The sequence below is a fragment of the Acomys russatus genome, chromosome 5 (genome assembly GCF_903995435.1).
Source record: "Acomys russatus chromosome 5, mAcoRus1.1, whole genome shotgun sequence".
Taxonomy (NCBI): domain Eukaryota; kingdom Metazoa; phylum Chordata; class Mammalia; order Rodentia; family Muridae; genus Acomys; species Acomys russatus.
This window is the reverse complement of record NC_067141.1, coordinates 3783862-3797407: the sequence shown is the minus strand read 5'-3', so window position 1 is coordinate 3797407 and position 13546 is coordinate 3783862. Positions and strand designations below refer to the sequence as shown.

The 13546-nt window shown below is 46.0% G+C and overlaps 1 protein-coding gene across 1 annotated transcript in view; it reads right to left on the bottom strand.

The window, feature by feature from the left end:
* Slc5a11 (solute carrier family 5 member 11) overlaps positions 1-9511 on the bottom strand; it is a 40053-nt gene extending 30542 nt beyond the window's left edge. Inside the window, exons 1-4 of the mRNA XM_051145191.1 lie at positions 9358-9511; positions 5200-5271; positions 2908-3012; positions 1630-1689 (exon numbers count right to left, since the gene is read on the bottom strand). Coding sequence (XP_051001148.1) covers positions 1630-1689; positions 2908-3012; positions 5200-5271; positions 9358-9492 — 372 coding nt within the window. The 5' untranslated portion in view covers positions 9493-9511. The remainder of the gene's footprint in view (positions 1-1629; positions 1690-2907; positions 3013-5199; positions 5272-9357) is intronic.
* Positions 9512-13546: the final 4035 nt, after the last annotated feature.

Below are 13546 nucleotides of genomic sequence, written 5' to 3'. Positions count from 1 at the left end.
ACACAAATAATAAGTAAATAATAAATTCTCAGTGGATAACAGCTAATGGGGGAGTTCTAGAAGATAGTATACAGAGAAATAGCTTTATGACCTCAGAGTAGGTAAAGGTTTTTGTTGTTATTACCTGAGAGGAGGTCTTACTCTATAGCCCAGGCTGCCCTGGAACTCATGTGGCCTAGGCTTGTCTCAAACTCATTGGCAACCCTCCTGTTTTTTCAAGACAGGGTCTCTCTGTGTAGCCCTGGCTGTCCTGGACTTGCGTTGAAGACCAGCTGGCCTCGAACTCACAGTGATCCACCTGCCTCTGCCTCCCCGAGTGCTGGGATTAAAGGCGTGCGCCCTGACGCCTGGCTAGGAACGAACACACACACACACACACACACACACACACACACACACACACACACACACACACACACCCCAAAAGAGACAAGCCTCTGAATAGAAAAGATAATTATAACTCCCAAGTTCCCCAACAGGTTATTTCCAGAACTGAATTCGTAAATTCCAGAATTTATAAAGCAGTAAGACAAGTGATACATCTTAATAACATAAACATGGGCAGAAGTCCTAGCCGACTATGATGGCTTTCCTTCCCCCAAGGTGATCAGCGCATGAAGGCTCAGTTGAATCTGGGCTCATGGTTTTGTCCTTAATGTGTTGTCCCTGTCCCTTTAGACATTTGTTGGCACCAGGGTGGGAGCCCATGACCCAGCAAAAGTGCTCACTTCACTGCTAGGAAGCAAAAGAGAAGAAAAGGAATAGACTGTGGTCTTGCCACCCTCGTCTTCTCCAAGAGCTCAACCTCGTAGTGTTTAGCTATAGCTTTCTAAACACTTGAGTGTCATCTTCAAAGGAGCAGTTTGTTCCTACGGTCTGGGCCTAGACTGTCCCCTGAAGGTCAGAGTGTTCCCACAGATCTCCAGTGAGGTACATCAGGGGCTGGAGAGATGGCTCAGTGGTTAAGAGCACTGTCTGCTCTTCCAAAGGACCCGGGTTCAAATCTCAGCACCCACATGGCACTTACAACTGTCTGTAATTCAAGTTCCAGAGATTCTGACACCCTCACACCAATGAACATGAAATTAAAAATTAAATAAAAAATAAATTAAAACTCAGTTGTTAAAAAAAAAAAGTTCAACATCAGGCCATACCAAGTGTTGGCAAGGGCTGAGCAGTGGGCAGCTTCAGCTTCCAAACACTATGGGGGTACGGTGGGAACTGAATCTGCTCTGGAAGAAAGTTTGGCAGCACCATGTGAATTTAAGATAAGCCTGGTGGCTCTGCTCACAGGACACTCTCCTGCTCAGCACGTATTTCTGGGAATCAAGACTTATATAAACCAGGAATAGAGGAACCTACCTACAGTCCCAGTACTCAGGAGCTGAGGCAGGAGGATTATGAGTGGGAGGCTAGCCTGAGCAAGGCCCTGTCTCAACATAACATGTTAGAAGGTGTCATTAGCGCCATCGTCCCTCACAGCCCAGTAGGACAAACTGAAAGCCCACAGGCGACAGACCGGTTAGTTCCAGGATCAGGAGTCGCTCCCATGAGTGGGGGAGGGGCGATGTGAGCTTGCCTTCCCGAGGGTAGGCCCGCACTATGTTGCCCACCCCCCTTCACACTCACCTGACCAGCGATGTAGATTGGAAGGAAGATCCAGGCCAGCATCAGCACAGAGAACAAGCCCTGCCCAGGAAGCACAGCCAGTCAGAGCCACTCTGCCTGCGTGATGGAGCCATCCCCGGGCCACCCCAGCCCTGAGTTACTCCCTCCAGTGCTGAGCCGTTTGCTGTCCCTGGCCTTTATATTTCCATTTTTAAAATGACCAGAGACTCATTGTGCAGGGAAGAGTCCCTGAAGTCCCAGCTTCCTGGAGGCTGAGATGGGAAACTCATTTGAGCCAAGGAATTTGAGACCAGTATGAGCCCTCAGAACGCAAAACAAAAACCCGAAACAAACCAAAAAAGGGCGGGGGGGGGGCAGACAGAAGGGGATTAAGTAAGAAAGAGGAAATAAAAGACTCAGAGACATCTTTTCTGTCTCCTAAACACCACGTTGTCCTCTTTGGTCAGTTCTGTGTTCCCTTCTTTCCCCCCTGCAGCGGTGGGAGCTGAGGATTCTGTGAGCGTTTCTATAGGTCTCAAGAGCCACCCTTCCTCCCTTATGAACTAGAGGTAAGAGGACCTCACTAGATTGCGTCAGGAGGATCAGGCGAAAGGGACTGAGTGAGCAGTCAGTCCGTGCCATTCACCCCTCCGTACCATTCACAGCCAGGAGTTCAATTAACCCTCACACCAAGGCTACATGGCCCAGAAAAGTCAAGTAACTCGACCAAGGTAACACAGCTTATGAGCAAGAATGATGAGACCACCTGGCTCTAGCCTGTAGGGGACTCCTACTGTGTGAGAGTGTGGGTGACATACTTAAGTCTGTGCCTGGCACAGTGTGGGCACTTTGAAAATATCTGTGACTAGGAACGACACAGGCACCCCCAGAAGAGGCTAGTTTCTGTGAGGTGCCTGCCGTGGAGAAGAGTGTGCATGCTGCATCGCCGTGTCTCCAGGGGAGTGAAGGGCACAGAATACTGAGCATTTATTTCAGGGATGGCCAACCGATGCCTAAAATACACAGCTATGCCTTGTCACCTGCTGCCTGCCGCTTTCTACACATACAAGGAGGCATCCTGACCCCTTGCCCTCTTGATTTTTGGGGGAGTTGTGGTACCATGGGTCCCCACCAAGCAGATACAAAGAGCCACAAATGTTGTTGTCCAAGAGCACCTTTGAAGCCTCCTATTTGCTTGGCTAAAAAGGCCATTTTCCTTTCAACATGCCGTGTTCCCACGCCTCCCTCAGGGTCTACTGCAGAGCAAAGGAGAACTGGCTATATCATGGCAAAACTCACATTAAGTTCATAGGCGGCAACAGAAATGCCCACAGCAGCGCCAGACCCTGCCAGGCCAATGAAGTGTCCACTTCCAACATTGCTGGCAAACAAGGACGCACCGACCTGTAGGGAGATGGATAGGGGTCCTGGGAAAGTGTCCCTACGCCCAGCTCTGACCACTCTTCAGAGGGATCAAGGCAGGAGGGGAAGTAGAGAGCGTGGGACCATTCTATCCTGCAGCCATATGTGTGCAGTGTACAGCCTGAGCAACTGTCTGTAGCATCATGGTGGACAGGGTGACAAGTAAATACTTCATGACACAAACAAGCTCTGCTTCCAACTCAGCAAAGTGTGTGTATGTCTGTGTGTGTGTGTGTGTGTTGTGTGTGTGTGTGTGTGCGTGTGTGTATAGATCCACTGAAAAAGGAATAGCTAATTGAACTGTTGTGTCTGTTATCTGTGCCTTCAACATCCAGTCTACTTGGCCCCAGGAATAGCCTTCAATTTTCTTTTTCTTTTTCTTCCTTCCTTTCTTTGTTTCTTTTTAAAGATGTATTTATTTATTATTATGTATACAGTGTTTTACCTGCAGGCCAGAAGAAGACACCAGATCTCATTATAGATGGTTGTGAGCTACCATGTGGTTGCTGGGAATTGAACTCAGGACCTTTGCAAGAGCATCCAGGGCTTGAAACCTCTGAGCCATCTCTCCAGCCCTAGCCTTCAATTTTCATTCAGACTTTAGGAGCTCAGCATGTACTTGTCGGGTCAGGTGTTGAGCGTGACAGCCAGGCTTGAGCCCAGGCAGAGTAGCAGTCTACTTTAGCTATGTGGCTGCTACAGTGATAAGCCTGAGGTTCAGTCAGAGATGAAATGTTTCCCAGGGATGCTGCCAGGGAGGCAGATGCTCTTCCCGTGCTGGCCTGGACCTGGAGAGGATGAACAGTCTGGAGCAGTGTTTTCCATCCTGTTGCTATGAAGTTGAAAGTGTTTGGCTGTGGAGATCTTACAGAAGGTGAGGAGCTAAAGCAGATAATGACAGATAATGGATGGATTGATGGATAGATGGATGGATAAATATATATGTGTTGATCGATAGACTCATGACAGATGCTAGACTAATAGATAGTTCGAGAAACCAGGTCATCAGGTCATAGTAATATTAAAAACTGTCCTGTGGGTGAGCTGACAGATTCTTTTTGTGTAAATAAATTAGACTAGAGCAAAGCTTTCTCTTGTTTTCACTCCAGCTTGAAGACAACATGGACAGAAACAATGTCAGAACTTGAAGATAAGCCGGGCGCTCACACCTGTAAGCCCAGCATTCAGGGAGGCGGAGGCAGGCGGATCTCTGTGAGTTCGAGGCCAGCCTGCTCTACAAAGTGAGTCCAGGACAGTCAAAGCTCCAGCGAGAAACCCTGGAGAGAGAGAGAGAGAGAGAGAGAGAGAGAGAGAGAGAGAGAGAGAGAGAGACAGACAGACAGACAGACAGACAGACAGACAGACAGAGACAGAGAGAGAGAGGAGAGAGACAGAGAGAGAGAGGAGAGAGACAGAGAGAGACAGAAAGAGAGAGAGACAGACAGACAGACAGAGACAGAGACAGAGAGAGGAGAGAGAGAGAGGAGAGAGAGAGAGAGAGGAGACAGACAGAGAAGACAGGAGAGAGAGAGGAGAGAGACAGGCAGCAGAGAGAGAGAGGAGAGAGAGAGAGGAGAGAGAGAGAGAGGAGGGAGCGACAGAAGAGGGAGGAGGACAGAACAGACAGACAGGAACAGACAGACGACAAGAGGAGAGACAGAGAGAGAGAGAGAGAGAGAGAGAGAGAGACAGAAAGAGAGAGAGGAGAGAGAGGAGGAGAGAGAGAGAGAGAGAGAGAGGAGAGAGAGAGGAGAAAGAGGAGAGGAGCAGAAGAGGAGGAGAGACGAGGAAAGGAGGACAAGACGAGAGAGAGAGAGAGAGGAGACAGACAGACAAGAGAGAGGAGAGGAGAGAGGACAGAGAGGGACAGACGAGGAGAGAGGAGAGCAGAGAGGAGAGAGAGAGAGCAGAGAGAGAAGAGAGAGGAGAGAGAGACAGACAGCAGGACAGACAGAGACAGAGAGAGAGAGAGAGGAGAGAGAGAGAGAGAGAGAAGAGAGAGACAGAGAGAGAGAGAGAGAGAGAGACAGAGAGAGAGAGAGAGAGACAGAGAGAGACAGAGAGAGAGAGAGAGGTGGGAAGACGAGCCTTGCACACACGATAGGCAAACATCTACCACAGAACTCCACCCCAGCCTGAGAAGAGATAAATTGACCAGAGATCACTTACTGGCCACCACGCCATGTCGCCTCCAGCCAGGAAGTAGCCTTTCACTGTGTCTCTTTTGGTCCTCACCGTAGACTGCAAAGAAGAGGAGGGCTGGATGAGGAGAAAGCCAGCACTCAGTCACCCAAAGAGGGCAGAGGCTGCAAACTGCAGGGCCACATTTGGACAGCGGTTCATTTTGTTTGACTGAAACTTTGACATGAATATCTTTAAAGCAGACACTGTCTTGGGCCTGTGCAGTCCTGCCAGTCCTTGTTTCACGTCCTTAGGATAATCTGTATGGTCTTCAAGATGTCTGAGCTGCAGACTTGTGATTTGCCAAAGGCAGCTCATAATGGATTTTATCGTTTTCTAGAAACTGTTTCTATAAGGTATTCCATAAGCACTAGCTCATTTCTTTTTATTTTTTTTCCTTTTTCTTTTTGTTTTTGCTCTTTTGTTTTTTCGAGACAGGGTTTCTCTGTGTAGCCTTGGCTGTCCTGGACTCGCTTTGTAGACCAGGTTGGCCTTGAACTCACAGCGATCCACCTACCTCTGCCTCCCAAGTGCTGGGATTAAAGGCGTGCACCATGACTGCCCAGCATACCCTTATTTCTTTTCTAATGCTCCTACCCTCCTGAGAAGCACTTTCTGAAGACTCTGCCTCGTTTTGTTTTGTTTTCTTTTTTTGAGACAGGGTTTCTCTGTGTAGCCTTGGCTGTCCTGGAGTCGCTTTGTAGACCAGGCTGGCCTCGAACTCACAGGGATCCACCTGCCTCTGCTTCCCGAGTGCTGGGATTAAAGGCATGCACCACCACACAGGGCTGCCTCTGCCTCTGCGTCTTAAGAGCATTACACACTGATTAAATTTCAACATGAGATTTGGAAGGAATGAAAATTATTCATTTGCATTCTCTCTCTCTCTCTCTCTCTCTCTCTCTCTCGGCTTGGTTTCAAAGTCTCTATGTAGCTGATGGTGACCTTGAACTCCTGCTTGCATCTTCCAGGTGTTGGGACTGTAGTTGTACATCCCTGGCTTGTGCTACACTGGAGAGCAAAACTAGGTCCTCATGCGTGCTAGGTAAACAATATCAACTGAACTATCCCACAAGCATTTCTTTTTTATTTAAAAATGTTTAGTTAAAGTTAGTATCTTACTCATTTGCATGTGTGTGTACATGTGTGTGAGTAGGAGTGTGCACATGTGCTTGCCATGGCATATATGTGAACATCAGAAGACAGTTTGTAGGAGTCAGTTCTCTCCTTCCACTGTGTGAGTTCTGGGGATCAAACTCAGGTTGCCAGACTTTGCAGCAAGTGCCTGTACCCATAGAACCATCTTGCCAGACCCCATAAGTAGTTCTTAAACATACCCTACAGAAGGATGGCCAGACACATTCATTATAAGTGAATGTTAACAATGCTGAGATACTCTTTTCCCGGGTCAGGTTGACAAGAATGAAAACAACACATCGTTCCTGAGGGTGGTGAGCAGGCTGGCATACATCACTGATGAGGGTGCAGACTAAAACTAGGTTAAGGAAGACATTCTGATGGCAGCTGCCAAATTACGAATGTGCGTTATCTTGTAACCTGACAACTCTACTGAGGGACACCTGTCCTACATTCGCTGTACCCCAAAATAATGAGTGCAGAGTCGGCTTGTTCCAGTGCTGTGTTCAGAGGTGAGAGAACAAGAGCCCAGATGACTCTCCGCACAACCTCACTTGCATAAAGTACACTAGGAGCATCTGAGGGAACATCTGCAACTTTTAAGAAAATGAAGATGCTTCTATGTACTGATGCAAAAGATGTCTAGGAGACAGGGATGGGAAGAAAAGCAAGGTTAGAACAGCACAACAGTTATCTCCTCTTTAGCAAAGAAGGCAACACACATGCACCACAACACACACATAGACATAGACATACATACTACAATACACACAGTCTCACACACACTACAACACACACATACATACACACACAACACGCACACATAGACACAGTCACACACACACATATTACAATACACACAGTCACACACATATATACACACAGTCACACACATATATACACACAGTCACACACATATATACACACAGTCACACATATGCACACATACACAGTCACACATATACACATACACAGGCACACTAACATTTGCTCTGTCTGCCCCCCCCTCACACACACACACACACACACACACACACACACACACACACACACAAATGTTTGCTCTGACAGACACATACACACAAACATTTGCTCTGTCTGGGCTCAATATTGCACTAGAGAAACTAAAGCAGGAGGCTCACTATTTTGAAGCCAAATTGGGCTACAGAGCAAGACTTTGACTCCAAAGTACATTTGCTTTATTTTGATTTGCTTTTAAACCTTGAACAATGCATTAATGAATAATATGCCCAGTGCTCACAAGTTAATTATAGTGGTTGCCTATGAAGGGAACGGTCCTAGTGGGGCTTGATGTATATTTATTAAGCTACTGTTAGTTTTTACTATAACTATATTACTGTGAAATGCATATATATACATACACGTATACATATCCACACGATATACATACGTATGTATGTATGTCTGTAGTATGTATGTATGTACGTACGTACGTACGTACGTATGTATGCATGTACGTATGTATGTATGTATGTACGTACGTATGTACGTATGTATGTATGTATGTATGTGTGTGTATGTACATATGTACGTGTGTACGTACGTATGTATGTATGTATGTATGTATGTACGTATGTATGTATGTACGTATGTATGTACGTATGTACGTACGTATGTATGTATGTACGTATGTATGTATGTACGCATGTATGTATGTATGTATGTATGTATGTATGTATGTATGTATGTACGTATGTACGTATGTATGTATGTACGTATGTACGTATGTATGTATGTACGTACGTACGTATGTATGTATGTATGTACGTATGTATGTATGTACGTATGTACGTATGTATGTATGTATGTACGTATGTATGTATGTACGTATGTATGTACGTATGTATGTACGTACGTACGTATGTACGTATGTATGTACGTACGTACGTATGTACGTATGTATGTACGTATGTACGTATGTACGTATGTACGTATGTACGTATGTACGTATGTACGTATGTATGTATGTACGTATGTATGTATGTATGTATGTATGTACGTATGTATGTATGTACGTATGTACGTATGTATGTATGTACGTATGTATGTACGTACGTATGTATGTATGTATGTACGTATGTATGTATGTATGTATGTACGTATATATGTATGTACATATGTACGTATGTATGTATGTACATATGTGTGTATGTATGTACGTACGTATGTATGTATGTATGTACGTATGTATGTCTGTGTGAATAAGAGCATGACTTCAAAGTAAAGGAAACGACGGTTCTAGCTTCAAGTCTTATCATTTAGTAATAGATTAAAGAATCTAAATTCTTTGAGACTAGGGTTTTTAATCTGTAAAATGGATGTAATATCTTCCTTGAGGGCTTGGCTGGAGAGATCGCTAAGAGGTTAGGAGTGCCTACAGTTCTTGCAGAGGACCAGAGTTGGTTCCCAGAACCCACATCAGATAGCCCAACAGCCATCTGTAACTCCAGCTTAGGGTACCCCACACTCTCTTCTGGACTCTTCTACTGATTTCTGTGGATACACACACACACACACACACACACACACACACACACACACACACACACACATAAAGTAAGAAAAATACTAGTTTTCTAAAAGAGCTCTTCCTTACAAATTACATGAAATAACATAAGTGAACACACATTAACTTGTTGCCCAACACATTCAACACACAGTGCATTAAAAAAAAAAATTCCAGGACCTTCCTATTCTAGCCAAGTACCTTACTGCTGACTTGTAGCCCAGGCATCCCACACACTTCAGGGGAATTTTTTGAGACAGGGTCTCACTGTGTATCCATGAACTGTCTGGAACTTGCAATGTAAACCAGACTGGAATTGAACTTACAGAGATCACTTGCCTTCACATATTTTAAATCCTAATTGCTGTAGTTCATTTCTTCCCCTCCTGGTATCTTGTTTTCCCAAAGGGATAGGGTTTTCTCTGGGGTTTTGACCAGATGGTTCCTCTTCGCCCCATCTCTCACCTCATCTCCTGGCTTACCCATAATCCAACAGCCAGGACAAAGAGGAAGTACAGAACAAGGACAGCAATGTCCCCAGGCTCCAGGCTCTTCTGGGGAAAGGCCTCCAGGGCATCAGTCTGCGAAGGCTGAGGGCTGAGGGTGCTACTCTCCATGGTGCTGAAGGAGCCTCTTAGTCCTGGGGAGAGCAAAGAGACATTACATCCAGATCCCAGGGCACCTTTCTTTACTTGATCCATGGTTCTTCCTGAATGGAGCAATGAGAGAGAGAGAGAGAGAGAGAGAGAGAGAGAGAGAGAGAGAGAGAGAGAGAGAGAGAGAGAGAGAGAGAGAAACATCCCTCCAACCATGACCTTTAACCTCCCTTCCTCCCACTCTTTCACCCAGCCAGAAAATACACAGAAGGAGCTCACATCACCACAATTGATTTGTTTGCTTCTTTTTGTTTTGACAATTCAACTACTCCCTCAGAAAAATATAAAAAGACAAACAACTCAAAGAGGACAGACAACACTGGGCCCGTTAGTAATCCCAGCACTTTGGAGGCTGAAGTGAGAGGGTTACTGAGTGTGAGGCCATCCTGGGCTACATAGCAAGACCCTGTTGAAAAGAGAAAAGGATACAGAAAGTTCCAGCATGCTTTTTGTCCTACTCTAGTTTTTGTTACTGCAACAAACGCCATGGCCAAAATCAACTTGGAGAGAAGAAAGTCTATCCCGTCTTACACACATCACAGCCCATCACTGAGTCAAGTCAGGAGCTCAGCGCAGAGACCATGGAGGAACACTTCTTAGTGGCTTTCTCCCAGCTCACAGTGAGCTAGCTGCCTTTCTTACACAGCCCAGGCCGACTGCTAAGAGATAGCACTGCCCGCAGTAGACTGGACCTTCCCGCATCAATTAGCAATTAAGAAAATGACCACAGGCTAACCTGATGGACCAGCCCTCAGCTGAGGTCCTTCTTTCCAAGTAGCTTAGTTAGCTCTCTCTTGATGTGATAAACGCCATGACCAAACACGACTTGGTAAGGAAAGGGTTTATTTGGCTTACATTCCCATGTCACAGCCCATCATTGAGGGAGGTCAGGACAACCTGCTTAAGATGGCACTGCCTGTAATAACGTGGGCGCTTCTGCACCAATCATTAAACAGGAAAATGTCCTACAGACTTGCCCCAGGTCAGTCTGATGAAGGCAATTCCTCAATTGAAAGTTATAGATATATCCCAGATATATCTAAATTTGTGTTGAATTGACAGGAGGAGGAGACTAGTCATCACACTCTTCTACTGAGTAAGCCATGGCTAGAGTGAGGTGAGAGGAGTCAGTCAGACACCAATGTCTTGTCCTAATGCTACAATCTTCCGTAAATTGCATATATTTAATATATGCCCACACAGCACCTGCTGCCTGCTAGGACTCCTTCTAAAGTGTTTTTTATGCTGAAAAGCACACATCATTGTTATTATACTTATTTTTCAGAAGGAGTTAAAATAGAAATGGGACTGGAGAGATGGCTCAGTCTTCCAGAGGTCCTGAGCTCAATTCCCAGCAACCACATGGTGGCTCACAACCATCCATAATGTGATCTGATGCCCTCTTCTGGAGTGCAGGTGTACGTGCATATAGAGCACTCATACATTTTTAAAAAAGAAAAAGAAAAAAAAAATGTATGTAGCTTGTCAAGTGAAAAGGTTGGGATTTGAACCGGAATAACCTTGCCCCAGAACCCATGCTTTGAACTGCTATTGGAAACCACTCCCCTGGAGACTGCATATCCATGGGCAATTTAAGGGAGTCCTGTTACAGGGAGAATAATGGCCCCAAAGATATTAATATCTAATCTCCAGAACCTGTGATTGTGTGGTGTTCACAGAAAGAATTAAGACTGCTATCCAGTTGACCTTAAAACAGGCCCAGGCCTGGGTCAGACGGGAGCATCTAATGCAATAAAAAATGACACAGAATCAGAAGGGCCAGAAAGGTGACAATGTTAGAGGGTTCAGCTCAGCATTGCTGGCTTGGAACATGGGTGATGGGGTTCTGAGCCTAGAAATGACAAAGCAAAGAAGCCGACTCTGACCCAGGGGCTCCAGAAAGAACTCAGCTCTGCTGAGGCTGGATACTCAAGTCATGTGTAAGTGCCCGTGTATAAGCTGTGGGCGTGCCTGTATCAGTGCAGCTGCAGGGGTATGCACAGGTCAACATCAGGAGTCTCCTTCTTTGGCTCTCCTCTTTGTTTTTTGAGGCAAGGTCTCTCATTGAATCTGGAGCTCACACAGTGCCTGGACTGGCTGCCCAAAGAGCCCCAGAGATCTGCCTGTCTCTGTCCTCCTCCAAGCTGGGATGGCAGGCATGCACCCCACAGCTGGATACAGGAGTGCTGGGGTTCTGAACTCAGGACCTCATGCTCACACAGAAAGGACTTTACCCATTAAGCTGTCTCCGCAGCCGTCCACTGACACCTGGGCACTTTGAATTCAGTAACTCAAAGGGATAAGCGTGTGTTGTTTTAGCCACCAAATCTGGGATCATTGGCTACAGCTACAATGAGACACTAGCAGAAACCCTCAGGTGGTTCTGACTTGGGTGTGGGCATAATTATGCCATCCCCTGTCAGGAATGGTCTGCCCCACCATCAATGCTGTGTGGCCTGGTACTGGAACAACCTCTACCCTAAGACAATATTCTATAAGTGCAGAGCTTGAGACAAATCATGTCTTTGAAGAATTCAAGCTCTGGGGGGCTGGGGTTGGTCAGTTGGTAAAGTGCTTTCTGCCTGAGCATAAAGACCAGAATTTGGTCCTTGGTCCCCAGTAAAAATTAAACCAAACTGAAAAGGTTGGGCATAGTGCTACGGTATTGTCATCTCAGCTCTCCAGAGGCAGAGGCAGAAGGAGCTCTGGGGCTTGCTGGCCAGTCAGGCTAGCCTAATTGGTGAGCTGGGTCCCACTGAGACACCATCTCAGAAAAAGAAAGCAGATGGTTCCTGAGGAAAGACTCCTGAATTTAATTCAAATTGACTTCCGGCTTCCACATGCATGTACATACACATGCACACATATTTGCACACATGAACTTGTATATTCAACAAAGGAAGGAAAATAGATGGAGGGAGGGAGGGAGGCTTCCAGTTTTGGAGACACATTACTACCCCACCCCTTATCAGCCCTGAGAAGCTGAGCGAGCTGTGGTGGAATGCTACAAATATGACGCAATCCAAGTCTGTGTTTAAGAACCTGCTGGGGGCTTTCCCTACACAGTGCAGCTAACCTTCAACTTGCAACTCAACCTCCTGAGCACAGAGATCACAGGTGTTCACCGCCAGGACTAGCTGCTGTTTGATACTGAGTACAGAGCCTTGAGCTCCACTGCAGCACAAGTACAGTCACCACCATCATCACTATCAGTATCTCCTGTGTCTTTACTATGTATTTACTGTTCCCTGCAAGGTGCGTGAGGAAAGGACCACCTCATCTTATGTGGAGGAATTCAGGAGGCATGCCTCTGTGAGGCATGTTGCCTACTCTCATGATGGTCTGGTGAGACGATCCCCAGTACTGGAAAATGAAAGAAAGAAAAAGAGAAAATAATCCTTAGTTTACTTCCTATTGCTGCGATAAGCACCATGACCAAAGGCAACTTGCAGAAGGAAGGGTTTATTTGGCTTACATATCTCGGGTCACAGTCCACTGAGGAAGCCGAGGCAGAAACTCGGCAGAAGCTGTGGAGGGTGCTGCTTACAGCCTCGTCCCTCCTGTCTTCTCTGTTTGCTTTCCTATACACCCCAGGAGCACTTACCCAGGCACCACACACAACAGGCTGGGTGCTCCCTCAGCAATCATCAATTAAGAAAATACTCCATAGTCTTGTGTACAGGCCAACTTTACGGGAATGTTTTCTCAATTAAGGCTCCCTTTTCTCAAGTGACCCCAGCTTGTGACAGGCGAACAAAAAACTAACCGGCAAGGGAAGATGAAAAAAAGAGGGAAAACCAGAAAGAAAAGCAAGTGTTTAAATTTATAAACTGAGCTTTCACTATGATATATCATGCTTCTAATTTAAGAGAGAGTCCTAGGAAAAATATTTTGGAAGACACTGCGAATATTAAAGACAAGTACACAGCTAGGCATAGTGGTGTACTCCTTTAATCCCAGCAATTGGGTGGCAGAGGCAGGAGGATTTCTGTGAGTTCAAGACCAGCCTGGTCTA